Source organism: Telopea speciosissima, chromosome 8, assembly GCF_018873765.1.
Source record: "Telopea speciosissima isolate NSW1024214 ecotype Mountain lineage chromosome 8, Tspe_v1, whole genome shotgun sequence".
Lineage (NCBI taxonomy): Eukaryota > Viridiplantae > Streptophyta > Magnoliopsida > Proteales > Proteaceae > Telopea > Telopea speciosissima.
Window position 1 is genome coordinate 48191667 of NC_057923.1, and position 23310 is coordinate 48214976.

The 23310-nt window shown below is 38.0% G+C and overlaps 1 protein-coding gene across 1 annotated transcript in view; it reads right to left on the reverse strand.

The window, feature by feature from the left end:
- Nucleotides 1–1634: 1634 nt before the first annotated feature.
- LOC122671619 (pentatricopeptide repeat-containing protein At5g04810, chloroplastic-like) overlaps nt 1635–23310 on the reverse strand; it is a 41227-nt gene continuing 19551 nt past the window's right edge. The window contains exons 5-10 of the mRNA XM_043868951.1: nt 16992–17145; nt 11128–11187; nt 5437–5865; nt 3526–3821; nt 2562–2691; nt 1635–2457 (exon numbers count right to left, since the gene is read on the reverse strand). Of these exons, the coding sequence (XP_043724886.1) occupies nt 1897–2457; nt 2562–2691; nt 3526–3821; nt 5437–5865; nt 11128–11187; nt 16992–17145 (1630 nt within the window). The 3' untranslated portion in view covers nt 1635–1896. The remainder of the gene's footprint in view (nt 2458–2561; nt 2692–3525; nt 3822–5436; nt 5866–11127; nt 11188–16991; nt 17146–23310) is intronic.

Sequence of the window (23310 nt, forward strand, 5' to 3'; positions counted from 1 at the left end):
AGGGAGTGCAACAAGTTCTTTATTGCAAAATAAAAATTAAGTAGAATTTGGGTGTGTTTATTAATGTAGGTTGCATTACGAACATATTATTATGTAATGAGATTGAGGAGTATGACGCAAATAGGATAAAAATGGGATGGATGAAGTGGAGAGTGCTGTGATTGACAAACACCACCAGAATTGTAGGGAGACATTTCCAAGATAGCCATAGGACCAACCATGCTATAAGAACACTGGGCAATCAAGGGATAATAAATGCATAAAAGAGAATTAATGAGATATCCGGAGGTGCATATGGATAAGCAGCAAGACAAGGATAAAATCAGAAATTAACACAATCGTGGGAATATAGTGAAAGTTTATTGAGATTTTTCATCATGGGCCAATAAAAACCAATGAGCACAGAAGATTGTTGGGGTGCAAATTGACGCCAGGAAAAAAATGGCAAGGCCAAAAGGGACTATAGTAGGATAAGTTAGAACAGGCATAAGGACCCATGATTTAAAAGACTGGCAGGCCTCTAAATAGGGTGGAATTCCAGCACAAGATATGTATAGCTGACTTAAGATAGTAGGGGTAAGGTTGAGCTGCATCAAGTTGAGGACATTCAAGTTATTTAGCAAAGAAATTCAGGCTTCTGAAATGCCCTAAATTAAATGATCATTCAACTTCATACGCTCAACGGATTGGGGGTTCAAAATATCATTTTTTAACACAATTACGCAAGACGCCCTCACTGAATAAACATATGGGACCTTTTGTGAAGGAAAAAGGAACCGACAAACCCCCCCCCCCCAAAAAAAAAAAAAAAAAAACTTGTGGTCCCATTCCCAACATTATATTTGAAATCACAGCAACTCTAGGGCAACATTAGGGTTCTTCCAGGTTCTCCAGATTGCTGGTAGAGGGAGTCAAGTAGCTTACACAGTAAGGGGTAGTTTCCGATGGCATTATCCTTCAGTAAAATATATAACCACACTCAATTAAATGATTGTTTGGATCAACTAATCCATCAACAACTGCATATTGACTAACCTTAACTTGAAACGTCAATGAGTGTCTTGGCTGGTTGCAACAATTGATAGGATCCCCAAGAGAATGAAGAAAAAGAAACTAGTTGATTGCAAAAATGAGTTGGTAATAATGAGCCAAATATTGTGCAATTCATGAGGAGAATGAAATAGATAAGAGACAAATCAAATGTTAGATAAGAAAAATAATGTTTGAACTTCACCTGCAAGATAAAAGTTTGACTGACCTGATAGATCACCAATCACCTTCCAACCAAAACATAGGAGTGTAGGAACATGTATGGTTGTTAAATAGGTTAAAAAATAAAAGGAAAAAACGGGAGATTGGCGATGAAAGTGAGGAGAGAAGTTCAAAATTAAAAGAGCAGTATTAATTCTATCCATCAAAATATTAACCAGTAAAAGGGGAAAAAAAAAATTTTACCTTGCTGTGTAAAAATTCACAAGCAAGAAGATTGCTGATCACACTACTGGGTTGAATTGCCTACCATTAGAAAATAAATACAGCTATTAATCATAAGAACCGACTTTTTAATCTTGCCAGAATATGATTTCTTGCATTCCCCTCATTAGAGGAAAAAATCTTATTTTTTTCCTTTTTCCGTGAGATTGTACTAATTTTTTATGCTTTTATGATCTGCCTAGTGAGATTCTGTGAAAACAGGTTGTAGGCAAAATCAAAGGTACACAGAAAATAAGAGCACATCACAAAGCATGGAGAACTGACACATTAAACAAAAATTTTAAGTTCTCAGGCCCATCAGTTTCATACCTACGATTGGAGCTGGGACCATCATTTACTATGACAGCCATATGGACGTCCATATCAATACCATACCCTGCATTAGAACTCGTTTCCAGCTCATCAATTAAAATCAGAATCTATGCCATCTAGATCATCACTCTCCCTGAAGCAATTATCATCACCGTGACTCTCATCATCATCATCATATGCATCATCACCACCATCATCATTGTCATCCTGACTGTCCAAATCATTATCTCTGTCCATCTGATTGGAGTTCTCAAAAATGTTGCCATATGAGTTCCAAGCAGGAGGAAAGGTCTTTTGCAAGGCTTCAGTAAGATCTCCACCCGACCTCTCAATCTTGCGTAAACACCTGGACCAATGAACTGCAGTCCCCATATCAACAGTCAACCCCAGCTCTACCATCTCTCTAGAAATGCACAATATGCCTGAATAAATATATTCTTCAACAACAGTAGCCCTCGATAGTAATGATGTCATCAGGCAATGGTAAACAGCTTTATCTGGCTTCAAGCCAACCACCTTCATCTCTTCAAAGCATCTCAGAGCCTTCTCAGGGAGTGATGCTCTAGCCCATCCATGGATCAATGTGGTATATGTTTTAACATTAGGCTTCACACCAACAGCTTCCATTTCTTCTATCGTCTTTGTTGCTCTCTGCAATAGAGTATTCCTGATCAGAAATGAACCAGCAAATGTCTTCTTTTTTCTATAAAAAAAAAAAAACAAATATAACCACATGTGAAGCATTATAAACGCACCGTCATGTCTCCAGCCTTGCAACATGCATTTATGAAAGACGTATAAGTATGGATATCAGGAAGAACACCCTCTTGCCTCATCTGTTGCATGAGGTCAGCAGCCTCCCACACATCACCTCTTCGAGCCCATCTACAAAAGAAAACTACTAATCTGAGTGGATGAGTGGTTCTGAAAGCAGGTTGGTCACAAACAGTGTCATCAAGGCAACATCCAGGCAATCAGGAAGCCTAGGGGAGGCTATGCAACGATCGCCAAGATGTTGGCTACCTAAGCGAGTGCCTAGGCTGACATTTTGGCCGGTCACTGCCAATAAAATGTCAATATATGCTCGTATCTTGTCTTTATTTGTTTTAATGTATGTATCACCTTTATGCGTTAGACATCACTTTTTTTTTGCTTGTCACGCATCAAAGAAACAAATTAAGATGCTCTTTAACAATATATACATTAATTTGCTTAACACATGTTTTGTTTAATAGAGTTACACCATAACAATTAGCGAATTTTTTAAAAACCTAAACTGAATAAAGGATGCAGCTTGTGGACAAAGAAAACAAAGTAGTTAACAAAGAGGTGCATTTTATGTTTTTTTACCTACTCACATTAAAATAAACAATGTTACAGATAAAGCTGGGAGCACAAGGGCAAAGTTTGGCTTGTTAAGTACCAGGACAATGCCTAGGCCACTGTATATGCAACAAAACCCCCCACCAGAACTTATGGTCGCATACATGAGTGATGTTCTTGACATAAACATATGCCTAGCTTGGCAGAAAAGATTCTAATTTTTGTTACAGGAGTAATGGCTTCAAGCATCACACAGTATGGATTTATATAAATAGCTTTGATAATCAGCACATATTATCTCAGGCAAAGTTTCATTGGCGTAGACCCACACCCACAGACAAGTACGAGAGAGAGAGAGACCATAAAGATATAAGTATCATATAAATTAATCCATACCCATCAATTAATATGTTGTAAACAAAGGTGTTCCGTGGAATCTTTCGAGAACTCATGTCCCTTGTAACTGCTAAAGCACTTTGCATCCTCCCAGACTTGCAACATGCTTTAAGTAATGCTTGGTATGAGAAAGCATCAAGCTCCAATCCCTCCTCTTTGATTTTAGTAAAGTACTCAAAAGCTTTTCTGGTATCACCCAGAGATGCATAACCATGCATGATGGTTGTAAAGGTGTGCTCATTGGGAGTTACGCCAGCCAATGACATCTCTCCTAAAACCTCAACTGCCTTCTCCATCTACAAAGAAGTACGAGAATAAATAATTCAACGCAAACAGTTAACAAGAGAGAAAAATGAAACAGCTAGTGACTGGTTTCACCACCATATGATCATAGAACTAAAACTCAGAACTCGACCAGGTTTCAACCCTGGGAAAAAACGATTTTACTCAAGATCTCGCGAGATCGGTTGAGTTGGTGCATTTGTTTTTTTTTTTTTCAACTCGAAGGCTTGTTTCGGTGGGTTTTAGACCTAGTTTGGGTCTGAAACTTGATACCTAGCCTGTTTTAGGTCATTTAAACACAATGGCACTATCAGTTTTTGCAGAAACAAAGTCCAAATAGGAGTTTCACTTAGGACAGATACTAACTTATACCAGAAACCAGGACAGACACAAGACAAACACTTATTTATTCATTTACTTAAGATATTATTCATAAATAAGCAAATACCCCCTATTTGATTCCAATAAAAATAGTTAAAAATTAAATTCCAAAAGTAAAAAAAGTCAACCCCCCAGTTCAAGAACAAAAACTGGATTTTCGACGGTAGGTGCAATTTTCAACTTTTGAATGCTGGGGTTTTTCTCAAATCTAAAAATTCCATAAATCTTAATATGGTAAAACATTGCTAAAAACCAAAAGTGCAGTAAAATATTCATTTGTTTTAATATCCAAAAAAATATTTTCATTCAGAGTGATTTTGATAGCATTTGCGCACACGAAATTACGTTTGACTGGTAGATAACTCCTTCAATAACTGCTTAAATATGATTTATATTGAAAGAGTTATGTATCGGTCAAACTTAATTTGGTGTGCGCGAATGCTGTCAAAAACACTCTGAATGAAAATATTTTTTTGGACATTAAAACAAATGAATATTTTACCGCAATTTTAGTTTTTAACAACATTTTACCATATTAAGATTTATGGAATTTTTAGATTTGAGAAAAACCTCAGCATTAGAAAGTTGAAAATTGCACCTACCGCCGAAAATCCAATTTTTGCTCTTGAACTGGGGGGTTGACTTTTTTTCCTTTTGGAATTTGATTTTTAACTATTTTTATTGGATTCAAACAGGGGGTATTTGCTTATTTATGAATAATATCCTGCGTAAATGAAATACAAATACAAAAAGTGTTTGTCCTGTGTTTGTATATCAAAATGGCAGTCTCAGTAGAACTTGACAGAGAACTCACGATTTCTATAGAGTTCTGGTACTTTTATAAGGTAAAATGGGTCAAATCTAGGTCTGGTCGAGATCTCGACTCGACCAAGATATTGCACTTTTTTTAACTCGCAGGCCATCTCGTCTCGACCTTGGGAAAAACCGAGATCTCGCGAGATCTCGAGAGTATAAGTTCCATGCATATGATTACAGACTGCCTACTTGCCATTTAGCTGCTCATCGTTTTGGACCATACCCTTAATAGAGCCATAGGCTACTTAATGGTAGGACGTAATCCAAAAATCAAGAGGAGAAGATATCTATTATCCCAAAACAAGACACACAATGATGACTGGACAATCATGATGTGAGAACGTATCCATGTCTAGAAGTGCAGATATGACCAGTTTTAACAGTCTTACCTTTAGGTCTATCACACTCTTTTCTCTCCAAATCACAAATTACCTGGCGTTTTTCAACAAGGCCAAGAATCAGAGCATTGAAAGTGTAAACTGTAGGAATGCATCCACACTTCCTCATCATATTGAAAATCTCAAGGGCTCTTCTCATTTCTCCAGCTTTTGCATAGCCATGTATGATTGGCATAAATGTCCGTGAAGTGGGCCTATGTCTTTCCCTCTGCATTTGTTCAATGGTACGAATGGCTCGATCCATGTTACCCATGCCACAGAATGCTCTGATAACATTATTGTAGAGCACAGCATCAGGCTTCATGCCTGCTTTCACCACATCTTCAAAAATAGCGAATGCATTTGCCCAATCATTTAGTTTTAAAAATCCATTGATCATCATGGTGTATGTTTTCATGTTGTGTTTTATGCCACATGATTCCATTGTTTTGCTGACATCCAAGGCTTTGGAAATCTTTCCCATCTGAAACATTAAACAATGAAACATAAATAATGTGAAAATAGTATTTAGATCTCATCATAAAATTACTCATAATCATAAAATGATGGGAGTTAGGCTGTACAGCATGAATTCAGTTACAACAGGCAATTTTACACAGTATTTTTCACTTATGTATCTGATGTAAAATTTGTAAAGGATATATTAACCATAAACACTATTGTTTTAACAACAAGCTTAGAGCAATAATATTACATCAATATGGGTTTGCTCAGCTTTATCAAGGAAACTTCCTCCTCAGCTATAACAGAGCTTGGGTTTGTGAGTAAGAATCCATAGAGTATGCAGAACATATGCTATTTCCGTGGGCTAGATGCCCTTGAGTTCAAAGGCTTCCCCGCTTTGTAGCCACAGCCATAAGTCCAATGTCCACTCTATGCATAATTGCATCTCTCTCTCATACAATAGCATGTGTTTCAGAATACAGCCAACGGTGTCTGTAAAAGGAAAAAACTTAAGCTGCCTTGAAGGAGCTTGATGACACACAGGTTACAAGGAGTTGCACAATAGTTTGGTTATCAACTCCCTTGGGATGTAGTGGAAGATAAGAGACATAAAATTTAGCCATTCAACAGTCAGTGTTGGTCCAAGAAAAATGAGGTTTTGGATTTAAACTCTTAAGCTAATGAAGCACAGAGTCAGGAAACTGATACAGAAATGTGGTGAAGAGGGCAGAAGCTGTAGAACAGAGAAATTAAGAAGAAAAAAAATGACAATAAATTTGGATGGGACTTGGGACTCCAATGAAGATGAGAAATTCATTGCATTAACAATGTTCCTAAGCCAAGGAAGCGATGAAACAGGAATGTCTAAGCGACATTGAACTTTTTCCTGTATTTGATTCCTGTTTTTTTTAAAGTGGAACCTAACACAGAATGATAGGCAAAATCTCTCATGTTAGATGCTCTCAGTCAGTAGATCATGAATATTTTTACGAATTGGATATGTATAACTCATGTAGGAGCTGACAAGGTCCTTGGGCAATCACCCAGAAACCGAAGAATAAGTGTCCCACGCTGGAGAAGGTCCCTTGACCATGGGTTTCTGTTTGCAACTAGATGATCAGGCAACTGGCTTCAAAAACACTGAAAATCAAGCAGCTCAATAGCACAGTAGGAAAAAATTAACAAAGGGATGAAAAATGAGTGTGCCACGGAGATGGGAGATTTTGTAAGGTAAAAAAGAACGGTGGAGCCTGTCAAGAAGATGAATGACATGTAGGTTGGTCTCCAAAATGAAAGTTTATTTATTTGCCTTTGGGCAAGCAGCCTTTTGGGGGTTGGGGGTATGGCATTGGTTTCTTTAATTGAAAAAAAGGGACATCAGTACATCACCTAACAAGAAATTTATGCAAAATAGAAATCAAGTTGAGGTGGACATCACTAAGTGTCAACAGAGCAAAAAAAAACTGTAAGTACCAAATTTGAGGATCACAATAAAAAGAAAAGAAAATCAGAGGATGTGCATAGAAAAGTTAGCATCAGAAACACAACGTACGGGGGTGAAATCATTAAAAGGAAGAGGTAGAGGAGGGGTACACATAGTAAGAATTATTTTTTTTTTGATAGAATACTAAGAATTAATCAAGTGTAGTATTCTACATAAGGGATGACTGAAGAAGCTGAGAAAGGCATTCCATTGGTCTGTTGTTCGGTTGATTTGCAATGTGTTCAGTTTGGTGGTCAAAGTTAGCAGCAGTCTGCTTACCTCTTTGCCCCCCCCCTCTTTCTGTTAGAGTTTAAGTTATAAAGGGTACTGTTGTAATGTAATGGGTACAAGGGTAATTCTGTCCTAGGGGTATTATTGTCATTTGTATCCATTCTGGAATGTTCCTCATCTAGTTATAAATAAAGAGGCTGTGGACACATTGTACACAAGCCACATTCAAGGAATTCCACATGGCATCAGAGCGGGAATCAATCCGAGGATCCTGGAGATGATTTTTTTTCGATTTTTCTTCTCCTCCCTCTCTCTCGCGATCGAGCCCTAGCCCCACCCCTCCCTTCCACCACCACCCACCACCGGCAGCCTCTCTTCCACCTCGCCTCCACCTTCCCCCTCCTCCCACCACTTCCGCCAGCCTCTTTCTCACCTCCCCACACCTTCGGCCACCACCACCTTTTTTCCGCCTCCCTAGACCCTTCCGCCACTCCCTTTGTTTTTTGCGGAAGGGTTTCTCCCTTCTTCTTGTTCCCACGGTCCCTTCTCCACCCTTGGTGGTGAGTTGACTCCCAAGTCCCACCAAGGGGCTTTTGGGCTCTTGATGACTTATGTCCATTCGGCAGAATTTTTTTTCTATCTTCCCGGTGATTTTTTATATAACCAGCCATCATGCCAGGAGATTCCGACATTACCACAGCCACCTCTGGCCACGAAGGCATGAATCAGCGTGATTTCCTTCCGTTCCAGACTAGCTCCATTAAACTGAATGGAAGCAATTATTTGTTGTGGTTTCGTTCCTACCACTTTGCTATCGGTTCCCGTAGTCTTTCTGGCTATATCACAGGCATGGTCGCCAAACCATCTGAGGCTGGTTCTGCGCTTGACAAGTGGGTAACTTCCAATTTTCTTGTCAACTCTATGGAACAAGAAATCGCCGAGCGTTATCTTCTTCTTGACACGGCTGCGAAGATCTGGAAGACAGCCAAGGATACTTACTCCAAAGTTGGCCATGCTGCTACTCGGTATGAGCTTCGCCAAAAAATTCTTCAGACCAAGCAAATGGAGTTGTCCCTTCCCAGTATTACTCCAAGTTGTGTACCATGTGGCAACAATTGGATTTTTTTGAGACTTTTACTGCTACCTGTGAGGCGGATACTACTGCGTTTCAGAAATGGGAAGAGGACTTGCGTGTGTTTGATTTTCTTGCTGGACTCAATATTGAGTTCGGTCAGATCCGGGCTGCTGTCCTTCATCGTGATCCTCTTCCCTCCCTTGAATAGGCATATTCTCTTGTTGGTGCTGAAGACGATTCAGCCCGCTACAAAGGAACGATCTGCCCTTCTCTCTAGTTTCTCAGTTTAGTTCCCGTGGAAATTCTGCCCGTGGTGCTGGGATTGATCGTACGGGCAATGATCGACCTCCCATCAAGTGTGATTATTGTGGCAGCACTCGATAGAGCAAGGCAGCAGCAGCAATGGCAGCAAGCAGAAAATATTTTTTGAATTTTGAATTATGGGGGAGCCTCCCACGATTTACTTTATTTATAACTTGGCCAAAGGCTTAATTCCTATTCAGCCTAGGAATTTGAATCACTAGGCTCATTCCTATTACAAAAATAAATCACGCCCTCTTTAGAAATCGTGGAGGGTGTGGTGACTAAAAAAACAACTTAAAAAAAAAGATTCCCTAAGCAACCAATAGAATTAAATCACTTAAATTAGACCGTGGTTTGAACTGGTTCAATTTAAGTTTACAATTAGACAGAAAATAAACTAAGTATGGAAACTAAGAAACTAAGGCTCCAAACAGGCCCTAATCCTAGGGCTTCTTATTCTTGCGGATGTTGCCCTTGGTTCTGCATCAGTCCTCCTATCAGTGGCTGCCAATAGAGACTGGCCGTTGTACCAATTAGATGTGAAGAATGCCTTTCTCCATGGTGACTTAGAAGAAGTGTATATGCAGCCTCGTCCGGGTTTCAAGTTTCCCTCAGCAAAAGAGAAAGTGTGGCTCCTAAAAAAGGCACTTTATGGCCTCAAGCAATCTCCTAAGGCCTGGTTTGAGAGATTTAGGCAAGTTATTCTCAAAAATGGGTACTCCCAGAACTAGGCTGACCAAACTTTGTTTATTCGGCAAGGAAATGGTACGGTCACAGCTCTCATTGTTTATGTTGATGACATTGTAGTGACTGGGATTCTGGGAATGACAAGGCTGAGATAAGTAGATTGAAATTTTACCGGGCCCAATAGTTTGAGATTAAAGATCTTGGACTTTTGAAGTAATTCTTGGGTATTGAAGTATCAAGGTCAAAGAAAGGAATCAATATATGCCAGAGAAAGTTTGTCTTGGACCTATTGAAAGAAACAGGAATGTTGGGGTGCAAACCAGCAAACTCCCCAATTGATCCAAATCACAAGCTTGGAGAAGAGTGTGGTTCTCCTCTTATGGATGCAGGTAAGTACCAGAGATTAGTTGAGAAACTGATCAATCCCTCCTTAACTCGGCCAGACATAACTTATGCAGTTGCAGTGGCGAGCCAATTCATGGATGCTCCCAAGAGTGGGCACTTGGATGCAGTTTATCGCATCATCAGATTCTTGAAATCCTCCCCCGGAAAAGGACTTCTATTTGCCAGGCATAATCATGTGAGGATAGAGGGCTACACTGATGCTGATTGGGCTGGTTCAGTTTTTTACAGACGATCCACATCTGGTTATTGTACCTTTGTAGGTGGTAATTTGGTTACATGGAGTAAAAAACAATCAGTTGTAGCTAGATCCAATGCTGAGGCATTTAGAGTCATGGCTAATGGGGTGTATGAACTCATATGGCTGAGGCGGTTGATTCAAGAGTTGGGATTTGATACTGAGGGACCTATATGGCTTTATTGTGATAACAAGGCCGCTATCAGTATTGCTCATAATCCTGTGCAACACGACCGAACGAAGCACATTGAGATTGATAGACACTTCATTAAAGAAAAGTTGGATTTTGGTTGCATTTGTACTCCCTTTATGAAAACAGGTGATCAAGTGGCAGACATCTTTACCAAGGGTCTCATTCCTAACCAGTTCAGTATCCTCTTATGCAAGCTGGGAATGCATGACATTTATTCTCTAGCTTGAGGGGGAGTGTTATGAGTTTATGTTATAAAGAGTACTTTTATAACTGGCTTGTTATAAGTCATGTTAAGTTGTATTTTCCATCTTTTGTTTTTATTTCCTTTTACCTCCTCAGGGAGTTATGTGTAATTTCAAGAATATTGTTAATGAAGAAAATAGGTGAGTGGAGTATTCTCTCCCTCACTCTCCCAGCTCTCTTCTTCTATCTCTTCTCTTCTCTTCTTCCTCTTTCCCCTGCTATGAATCCTGTTCTATTGCTTGAAACTATCCATATCTATCCATTCATAGATTCTAACTCTTTCATCTCATTTTTGCAAATCTCTTGTTCCTCTCGTTTAAATCCTCTGGTTTATTCTCAAGCTTCAACACACACACACACACAGAGTGACCAGAAGATGAGCAAGGCCTGCAACAAATGAGATTAGAGTAAATGAGATGGCATCACCTTCGTGTAAAGATTAAGTAGGCACCCAAAGCTTATCACTGAAGGAGTAAAACCGCATTCCTGCAGCAACATTAACAGTGGAGACCAGTACATCAGACATAAATATAGCATCCGTGATCTGGATACATTTCTACATGTCATTAGGACATATACTGAAAACAAAGGCCTTTTTCATTCTTTTACATATACTGCATGGACCAATTAATCAAAGCACAAATAAGCCAGAACTTAATAATCAAATAAGAACAATACTAAACCATGTTTTATACGGTAATATCATATGGAAATGCAAGAACCAGATAATAGCACATAGAGCCACAGTTATGTAGAGAATACAACTCAACTAAGCTGCATCCCAACTAAATGGGGACAGTTAGATGGATCCTGTGTCATCCTTCAACTCTATTCAAAGCCATACTTCTTGTCAATCCTATCCATGCATATTGTTTCTCACCACTTCTCCTAAAGTCATTTTAGGTCTGCCCCTTGCTCTTGTAGTGCCTCCAATCTAAATCATACCACTCCTTACCAGTGCACTCAAAGAACTTTGTGGCACATGTCCAAGCTACCTCAAACAGATTTCTTTGAACTTATCATGTATCAGAGTTACTCCTAATTTACCTCTAATATTTTCATTCCTTGTTTTATCTATTCTAGTTTCACCACTCATCTATCACAACATCCTTATGACAGCTACATTAATTTTATTCCTATGTTGTTACTACACAGCCCAACATTCAGCTCCATACATCATTGCTAATCTTATAATTATTCTATAAAATTTCCCTTTCGGTTATAGAATAATTTGTCTACCACACAATGTTTCAAAAGCACCTCTTCACTTGATCCACCCTGCTCTTTATCTTTTTTCCTCCTTTATTTATCACGGATCCTAGATATCTGAACTTGTAACTTGGAAGTATCCCTCTATCATCAATAATTGGTGTGAACTGTGTGATATAGATATACATTTTCTCTAGCGCTCTTGATATGAACTGAAAATTGATTGCATTATACCAAACTTACAATGCAAACATTATTTTATCAATTATTTATTTGAGTCATAGTTGTCACAGTGAGAAGGCGACCTAAGGCAGTGGTCAAGCACCTAGGCACCTGTCCCCTAGATGCCCGCCTAGGCATCGCTCAGGCTCCCTAAGTGTGCATAGCTTTGCTACATATAGTTTATTTTATGAGAAGCTTAGTTACATATAGTTATTTACATAGCATAGCTATTTTTTTCTCGTTTCTGCAGAACACGTGGACGGTGGTGCATCAGATCATCTACAACTAGTCGGAGGACACCAAGGGTGCTAATTTTGACATCTCCAACACCATACATCATGATTATGCAGGTGGAGAAGCCGTACTACGCAGTGAGATTCAAGGAGGAGATGGGAGAGAGGGAGAGAAGCAGAAAGAGGAGAAGGGGAAAAAAAAGAAAAGAAAATCACCTGGTTGGTCAAGGCAACCGCAGAGAAACCACCTGAAGCAGTGGAGAAGAGTTTTGTTCCTCCACATAGTCAGCAGTTCGTTCCGCGGCTTCTACCTCTTTGAATCTCTTCTCTCCTTTCTATCTTTTGTAAATTTTTTTTATACACATGCATGGGACATGATCCCATGCTTGACACAGTATCTAAACAATGTTCACCACCCTTTAAAAATGTCAGATAAGACATTGGTTTTATATAACAGAAAAAGTAATAAAACATCGCAAACAACAAGCCGTGCACACACCCAGGTTTTAAAAAGTGCTTTGTCACCTATGACGACACCTTGACAACTATGTACTGAGTTCAGCTTGTATATCCATAATTTGATTAGCAAACTTATTCAATTGACAAACTGGTCAAATGATAAGCAAGGCAAGCAAACCGTAGACTGACCAGGAAAAAGGCCTACAAATCAGTGATTCCTGCTGCAGGAGATTACAAAAGATCAGAACCAAACTGAAGATTCTACAAACTATAAACAGAGGTAGGGGAGATGATGAGGTATGTTAGGCTGAAACAAACAAACACTAGCAAACCTAAAGAAACCAGAATCACAGTGAACCTAAAATCTGAGAAATAGGGGCAGAAACTAAATGGAGTTAGAACTAACAAACTCTACATCCAATGAAATTATATAGAATCAAGGCCTAAATGGGGTGGCTAAGTGGTTAAAATATCAAAGCAGGATGATGGTTAGATTGGGAAAAAAAAGCAATGACAGAAAGTAGAAACTAAAAATCCAGAATTAGAAACTTAAAGAAAAACAGCCAAAACTCAAAATCCAGAATTAGAAAAAGAAAAATAGCTAAAACTCACCATTGACTGGTTGAATGAACACCAAACTTGTCTCAAATGTGGAGGGGAAGGAGTAGAACAACATACTAAAAATAATAGATCATCCGACAATGGGTTAGAGAGGAATTCATGACTGAAGTTTTGTTGAACAGAATGGACAAAATAGAATATCGCATAGAGGTATACTTGATGAAATTCTGCAGAATATTAGATGAAAAGCAAAAATAACAATAGGACTAAGAATACGCAGGCTTTGTTTTGCCTCTTCTCTCAGCACTGAACTGCATCACCTGGCCTTTACTGTCCTTATCTTTCTATATTTTCATTCCAGTTTACAGGTCAGTTATCTTCAGCTTAATCATGCTTACGGTTCCCGTCTTCTCCCAAGTTTCTGGTTGTTCTCTCTTACAATTCCTCTTTAGTTACTATTCTGATTTGGCCATAATCTGGGACTTAAGATTGTCATTCAAATACTCTGAAATTCTGTTCTCAGATCTGAAATTTTCTGGTCGATTAATACTGTTCTGGAACTGCTACTTACATTTGTAATAGCCCTAGGACTTGACTGAATCTCCCTATTCTATCAGATTTGGCCCAAATTCTGCAGGGTTTCTGTTAGTTGAATAGACCATTCGATTAAAGTTTTGTTGTGTTCTGAATTATCTTAAGTTATAAAGTTTCTCCCAATTCTGGTTTGTTCTCCTGTTCTGCAATCCTGCTGTACTAATATTTGTTACCATAGTTGTCACGGCGTCACGGCGATCCAAGTCGGTGGAGGGGTGTCACGTCGATATATCGACATGGCGAGCATGTCGACCATGTTTTATTTTTTATTTTCTCTATTTTTAATGTGTTAATAGATGTATACTCAAGCCATGTTTTATTTTTTCTCTATTGTTTCTCAAGTTTTAAGAAGAAAATTCAGAAATCGAAGAAGAAATCGAAAGAAATCGAAGAGGGAAAAAAGACAGGAAGAAGAAATCGAAGAGGGAAAGAAGACAGGAAGAAGAAATCGAAGAGGGAAAGAAGAAATCGAAAGAAATTGAAGAGGGAAAGAAGAAATCGAAGAGGGAAGAAAAAATCGAAGAGGGAAAGAAGAAATCGAAAGAAATTGACGAGGGAAAGAAGAAATCGAAGAGGGAAGAAAAAATCGAAGACAGGAAGAAGAAATCGAAGAGGGATGCCATGGCGTAGGTCACCATGCAACCCTCTCCAGCGCCAGGACGCCATGGCGACGCCATGACAACTATGTTTGTTACAATTATGAGGTATGGGTGTAATTCACTTATTCATGTATTCAGGGAGGGTATTATGTAGAGTGTTTTAGGTTGGCTAAGGAGTTATGTACGGGTAAGTAGTGGAGAGAAGTTAAGAAGAGTAGCGGAAAGAAGTTAGAGGAGTTGATAGGGAATGGGTAGTTCGTTAACTAAGAAGTAATTGCTTATTCTATTTGCTTATTTATGGCAACGATAATCTAGTAGGAGTCTTTGAATCAATAAGCCAAGGAGTCCAGCTTCGTCCGTAAAGCCAAATATATTCCCTATTCTCTCCTATTTCTTCTATTTTCATCCTTATTTTTCTCTTTTTTCCCTAACTTTTCTCCACCCATATTTGTGCATATAACACCTGCTATCAAAGCCAGGGATGAGAGAAAGGGTCGAAAAATTGGAAGGCGAAGTAAGTTCACTTCACATTGGACAACAGCAAATCATAGGGAAGCATACCAAAATCATGGAAAAGCATACCGATTTGTTTGACAAGCCAGGGTTGCGTACGTTAGTCAAAAACCTTACAATGAAAGAATCCTCAAGCGAAGTAAGGAGATCAAAGGAAGAGCTTGTAGCCAATGCAATTGAATTGCTACCAATTGAAGCATCAACAATGGTGTACTCGGAGCAGACAAAGGCGAAGAGGAAGAAGAAAATGAAGTCCAAGCATGCAAATCAAGTGCCGCTCCCTTCAAAGTTCATATCCTTTAAAGCCATAAATTTTGTAAAGAGTTGTGGAATGTCTATGAAGTAACTAACAAAGGTGATGTCATGCCCTACGGGTGGATCTGCAAGTCGTGAGATGGCCATCACCCAAGAGAATCACGCTCATCTTGCTCCATCTATTGGGGTTTGCTCTATTAAGATATGGGATCCTGGTAGGCTTTTATTTTCCTTAATTTCATTGTCCTTGAGGATAAGGACGATTCCAAAGGGGATGGAATGTTACGGACTTACGGTGATGGGGTATGGGGTGTAATTCAAGTATTCAAGGAGGGTATTATGTAGAGTATTTTAGGTGGCTAAGGAGTTATTGTTCAGGTAAGTAGTGGAGAGAAGTTAAGGAGAAAAGAGGAAAGAAGTTAGAGGAGTTGATAGGGAATGGGTAGTTCGTTTACTAAGAAGTAGTTGCTTACTCTATTTACTTATTTATAGATAACCTAATAGGAGTCCTTGAATCCCTAATTTATCTCTAGAGGTTATCTTGAGAAGAGGTTGGCTACATCCCAATAAACCAAGACGTCTGGCTTTGTCCGTAGAGCCATAAATATTCACTATTTTCTCTCCTACTTCTTCTATCTTCATCTTTATTTTTCTCTTTTTTCCTATTTTCTCTCCACCCATATTTGTGCACGTAACAATCTTCTACTAGAATTTTCTGGTTGGCGATTGGTTTACAATAGTTTGTTTTACAAAAATAGAAGTTTTCTTCTAGAAGACTGTTGCTAATATAAACTTAGCTGACCAAATAGATCTTCTATTTGGAAAATAGTATCCTATGTAATGAGCAAAAGTTGGTAATATGACATTTTCAAACTACAAAATATGTTGTACATACTATTATGAAAAGCAAATGTTTATATAATATATAACATAGAGATCAAAAAGTATATTGAGGGGTGCTCAATAAAATGTTGGGGGGGAGGGGGAGAGAAACGTAAATCAAGCATTCAGGGGAGAGAGGGTAGCCACACATGGTTAGGGAGCCTACACCCTTTCTATCCTATTTATAATACACATAAAGACCTAGTGGTTGTGGGTTCGAGTCGGGAAAAAGCCTCTCCGGGAAGCAAGGGCAAGGCGGCATACATTATGACCCACCCCAAACCCCGCAGTGGTGGGAGCCTGTGCACTGGGTACGCCCTTTTTTTTTAACAAAGACCACGAATCTCAAGGGTACCCAAAACTAAAAAATGTTACTGTTTAATACCTGGTGACATCATATTTTCCAGAAAGTGCTGGAACCTGAGATTTTCTATCAAAAGATAAAAAACACTAATAATTTAAGGTTAAGGTTTTTGGCCTGCCACCACAACAATGAATCAAAAGACAACATGTCCATTCAAAGGTCAAACAATTTCCATGATCTAATAATAGCTCTTAATATTACAAACACAATCAGAAATAAACAGCTTCAAACTTCCTAATCTGTAAAAGGTGTCACAGTTAAGGGTGTCAAGCGGGACAGTTCCTTACCAGTTCCAGTCCCAAGGGGGTCAATCCCAGAACTCTCCTGTATAAAAAGTCCCAAAACTAGGATCCAGTCCCGTTCTGTAAAAAGCATTAAGAGATTTTCTGTTTCATGTACCTTAAGTCTTTCGAACACAGTGAGACATTTCTCCTCATTGCCAATATTTGTATAACCATCCATCATAGTATGATATATATCAATTGGAGCATCAATCCCTCCTTCTTCCATCTCCCTTACCAAGTCTTCAGCTCGATCCACATTGCCCTTTTGGCTTCAGTTCATTGGCAGAATAAAGAATTAGCCACAAAAATTATAAATAGAAGAAATTTTTCACCAACTGCAATCTCAAGTAGTTTGCATTACATTTAGATAAACAACAGCACTGCACCAAATAAAATAAAGATATTACCGCTGTTGATATTTAAAACTTTTATTTATATATCGCAGGGACTGTATTGTCATAGTCTTTATGTTATGTGTGTATATAGGGTATTGTTCTAAGTTGTTAAGTAATGGGCAGTTTTGTAAATTCATTGAAGTAGTTAAGATATATATATATGAGAGATGGGATTTTCTTATTGACACCCCTTAAGGTGTCAATATTTGCAGCCTTCTTTTTTTACCCCTTTAGTATAACACACTTTTTCCCAACGAGGGTACATACTGTTATTTCAACTGTGTACTCGAAAAATGTACAAACCAATGACAGCTTTTGATATTGATAATGACATAATGATAAGTCACTTTCAATTATTTTTGAATACTGTTTTATACCCCTAGTTTAAAGACCTATAAGGAATAAGACAAGGGGCAATTAAAAGATGTCAAGTTCTAAATACACTTATAGAGGTGCCATTCAGACACTCCTGTTATATATAGGTTTAGGTAAAAACCTATTTAGATCAGCTCTTTCTTTCTCGGTTTCTCTTTTCTTCTCCTTTCTTATCTCTTCTTTTGTTTCTCTTCTTGGTTATTGATTATATTAATCTGATATTGCATCATGGTATCAGAGCAGTATTAATCAATAACCCTAGATTACTTCTTTTTCTTTGTTTGGAGAATTCCTCAAGGTATGGTGGTTTAACCTAGCTCTAGATTGCAATGGCGCTGCTGCTGCCTCTTTGTATGATGGGTTCCCTTGGTTCTTATATATATATATAAAACAAGGGATTTCTGTATATGAGGAAGACTATCTTGCTGCAACGCTGCCATGCCATATTATTTTTGCAACTACATACTGTTATTTCAACTGTGTACTCGAAAAATATGCAAGCCAATGACAGCTTTTGATATTGATAATGACATAATGATAAGTCACTTTCAATTATTTTTTAATACTGTTTTATACCCCTAGCTTAAAGACCTATAAGGAATAAGACAAGGGCCAATTAAAAGATGTCAAGTTCTAAATACACTTATAGAGGTGCCATTTAGACACTCCTGATATATGTAGGTTTAGGTAAAAACCTATTTAGATCAGCTCTTTCTTTCTCAGTTTCTCTTCTTCTCCTTTCTTATCTCTTCTTGTGTTTCTCTTCTTGGTTATTGATTATATTAATCTGATATTGCATCATGGTATCAGAGCAGTATTAATCAACAACCCTAGATTACTTCTTTTTCTTTGTTTGGAGAATTCCTCAAGGTATGGTGGTTTAACCTAGCTCTAGATTGCAATGGCGCTGCTGCTGCCTCTTTGTATGATGGGTTCCCTTGGTTATTATATATATATATAAAACAAGGGACTTCTGTCTATGAGGAAGACTATCTTGCTGCAACGCTGCCATGCCATATTATTTCTGCAACTACATACTGTTATTTCAACTGTGTACTCGAAAAATATGCAAGCCAATGACAGCTTTTGATATTGATAATGACATAATGATAAGTCACTTTCAATTATTTTTGAATATTGTTTTATACCCCTAGCTTAAAGACCTATAAGGAATAAGACAAGGGGCAATTAAAAGATGTCAAGTTCTAAATACACTTATAGAGGTGCCATTTAGACACTCCCGATATATGTAGGTTTAGGTAAAAACCTATTTAGATCAGCTCTTTCTTTCTTGGTTTCTCTTTTCTTCACCTTTCTTATCTCTTCTTGTTTTTCTCTTCTTGGTTATTGATTATATTAATCTGATATTGCATCATGGTATCAGAGCAGTATTAATCAACAACCCTAGATTACTTCTTTTTCTTTGTTTGGAGAATTCCTCAAGGTATGGTGGTTTAACCAAGCTCTAGATTGCAATGGCGCTTCTGCTGCCTCTGTATGATGGGTTCCCTTGGTTCTTATATATATATATATAAAACAAGGGATTTCTGTATATGAGGAAGACTATCTTGCTGCAACGCTGCCATGCCATATTGTTTCTGCAACTACATTACTTGTGGTGCCCTGTTTTTCAAGTTCTTGATTTGAAAGGAGCTCTCTGAGTATTGATCACCCTACGGGTAGATTGGAGCAATACTTTGGGACTATGTTTTTCTATTCCCAAGCTACATTCGATTAAAATTTGGGACTGGTTTACTGCTTTGATTGGAAGTTCTGAACTTCCCTATTTTTTTGGATCTTGAGTTTCTATTTTCAGTTTTGGCCCATATCTCTGAATCTGACCATTGAAATTTGATGCAACTTTGAGAGGATGTTCTTCTACATCTAGTCTGCTCGAACTGACTTTCATGGGAATCTCAAATCTGAGCCGCTGATCTGGAGATAAGAATATTCACCAATATTCCTTACTTTGCGCTACTTGAGGATGCTTGCTGTTTTCAATTAGTTGTTGGTTTCTTCACTGTTTTTGAAATTCTGGTTGATTACATACATATTATATATCAACCACCGTCTATATTTAACCCTTTTTAGCATCCACAGTCCTCTATTCTCTCTATCGATTTGGAGAGGTGTTTGTTCTTGACTCTACCAAACTATTGTTGTGATTGTGTATGTTGATAACTGCTAATATAATGTTCTCTCTGATGGGTGACTCTAAACCTCAAATGGAGTTGCGGAAAATATTAATGTCCAAATTACTTCTAGAATACAAAGGAAAAAGTAGATAAGATATTGTCATCCCCACCATCTTCAGACAAAATAGTGTATAAAGAATGGATGTGTGAGAATGATACTTTACTTATATGGTTATGGAACAGTATGGAACCATCTGTGACTGCCAATGTTATGTTTCACACCACTCGCCAAGGGAGTTTGGGACGATTTAACAGAGTTTCTCAGAAGACAAGAATATGTAACAAGTGTGTGATCTTTATGAAAATATCTTTTCCTTCAAACAAAATGGAAAATAAGTTGGTGAATATTATAGTGCACTCAAAGGTATATGGGAAGAACTAAACGTCTACCAACCCCTATCTACTAACATATAAGTGTTGAAATCTCAACGTGCTGAATTTTCAAGTAGTCAATTTTTTTTCTGGATTAGATTATGATTTGCAACCTGTAAAAAGCCAGCTCCTTGCTGGTGAGAAAGTTTCTTCTATGAATGAGGCATTCTTTCAAATTCAGTGGACTCTCTCCTTCTCTCGCCAATCTGAATCATCTATCTCGTCCAAGGATAGTCCTGCATTTGTTACTAGTAGCAGTGGTCATGGACGTGGTTCTGTTTTTCCTGGACATGGTCGTGGTTTAGGAGAGGTAGTGTACAAGGTGGAAGTGGTCCTGGAGGACAGCAATCTGCCAACCACTACACAGTGTAAGCACTGCAGAAAACCCAATCATACTATTGACAAATGTTGGTTAGAGTATGGTGAACCAGAGTGGGCACAACAGATGGCAAACTCAGCAGTGCCTACTAACTACTGGGAATCCTAACATGGTGTCATTAGATGCTAATGACACCAATCTTGCTTCATCTAGAGTTGGTCCATTAGGCTTTGTGACTCAAGATGACTATAACCAGCTATTGAATTGACTTCAGTAACTTGAGTCTTTCATCCTCTCATCCACTGCCACATTTGCCCATACAAGTAATGCTACGCTTCTTGCCTTTTCATCTCCTTCTAGTTGAGCTATTGATTGTAGTACTCCTAATCATATGATTGGTAAATCTAATGTGTTTCTTCTTTCCATTAAACTAATCACCCATCCAAAGTTATTATTGTTGATGGGTCCTCCATCTACATATATGGTCATCATCGTATAATTTATCATACTTCTTCCTTTATCCTTTGTCCTTCATGTACCTCAATCATAGTTGTCACGTCGTCACGGCAATCCAAGTCGGTGGAGGGGTGTCTAATCAATATATCGATAAGTCGCCCGCCATAGCGTTGCCATGGCGATCATGGAGACCATGTTTTATTTTTTATTTTCTCTATTTTTAATGTCATTTAGTATGCTATAATATATACCCTATAACATCAAAAAATCAACATGAAAGTGTACTAATAATTGTTGGTTGAACCGTGGGTTAGAGAGAGGGAATAAAATAATTGAATTGCTTGTATTAATGAGAGAAAGGCCCCTCTATTTATAATAGAGGGGAAGTTACAAATAATAGAAGCTAGGCGATGTGGGACTAAAACCCACATAACCGACATAAACTAATAACACTTAATAACATAAAAATAACCCCAAAAGGACCAGAATACCCCCACAATATTCTGAAGTACATTATTCTAACACTCCCCCTCAAGTTGGATTGTACAAATAAGACAGAAGGAAGATCCAGCTTGGACTTAAAGAAGAAAAAAACTCTAAAAAAAAAAAAAACTCTCTCCATAACAATGCTAACACTCCCCCTCAAGTTGGCGCATACAAGGTACTAATGCCCAACTTGAATGAAGAATGGGAAAAATAAGTTGTAGCAGAATCTAGCTTCAGAATGAATGCAGCTCCCAAATAGACCTTCAAGAACTTGAAAAAAATAGACCTTCAAACTTGGACCGACTTGATCAGCAAAAAAGGCATCTCTTACCAATCTTTGTCCAATAATGAATCTCCGAAGTATAATCTTGAAGATAAGCAACTAGGGTAACCGGCAAATGAGTCAAGCAGCAGTAAAGAAGATTAAGCAGCAGAAAAAGCAACCAAACTGTAGGATCTCATATGGGCAGGCAATAACCAAACATCTTCAAAACTTTAAGGCCAACCTCCCCCTTATGACTAACTTTAACCCAATAACAAAGTAGATACTTATTGGCAATGGTGAAACCTTTGACCTTCTCTATGTTTTGCACCAAGTGTCCGTGCATGTTCTGCTCTCTGCAATGGCTGCAGGTATACTGTACACTGTATATAATCCCCCCCTCACGTGTAGTGCACGTGGACATAAGAGAGATTAGGTTAGAGATAGGGCCAAACATAACATTCCAGAATGGTTCAATGGCTGCCAAGTGTAATGGAAAAAGAAGAAATGGTAAAGAAGAGAATACCATTAACTTCCAAGGGTGTTATGGGTAATGCCAAAGGTATGTTTTGGGAGGTAGTGAAAGAAAAACAATAGTGGGATAATGGAGTAGGATTAACTTGGGTAACATAGAAAGCTCCAACCTTCTTCCATCCATGGTATAAAATCTCGTGAAATATCGGCGATATATCGCCATATTTCGTGAATCTCGACATGTCCGAGATACGAAACACTTCCGAAACATAAAAATACAACATCTCGATATATCATGATATATCGACGATATATCGTAGATCTCACGATATATCGCGAGATCTCACTATATATCGCGAGATATTGTAAAAGTGACGAATAGTGTCACACTAAGGGCATTATAATTCCATATTTCGAAGCTCTTGGTCGATATTTCGACCGAGAGCTGCTGAAAATCAAATTTTCTCTCTTCTTCCTCATTTTTTGCTTTTCTTCCTCCCTTCCAAGCCTCATCCAAGCATTGTTGAAGCTCCTTGTCGCCGGGAAGACGTCGGAGGGTCATCTAAGCTCATCATCCAAGCCTATTTTCATTATTTAAGGTAAATTCTATTTCTCTAAAACTATTTTTTTTTTAAAAACTTTGTACAAATGTTGTTGGATGTTGATGATATTAATATATGTTAGATACCGGAGGCCGATCTACAGCCTCACGGTGTCGAAATTTTTTTCCCATATGTATTTTTTTTATTTTTTTTCTGGTTTTAAAAATTCATTTTCCTACAACTAAAATAGGAAATAATTAGGGGTAATATGACTTGGATGGTAATGAATTAAATATATGTTAGACACCAATGGCCGATCTACGGCTTCACAGAGTCGGATTTATTTTTCTGCTCTTAAATAATTCTTTTAATTTTCAAAAATTAAGAAAAATATATAAAAAATTAAAAAAAAACAGAAATAAATAAGGAAAAATATGAGTTTTAAGTTTAAAAAACTAATGAAAAAATATGAAAGTTATTTCTATATGTTTTGAGATGCATTACATGTATATTATGTTTACTAATTTTTTGTTTTGTTGTGTTAGGTCAATACTTATA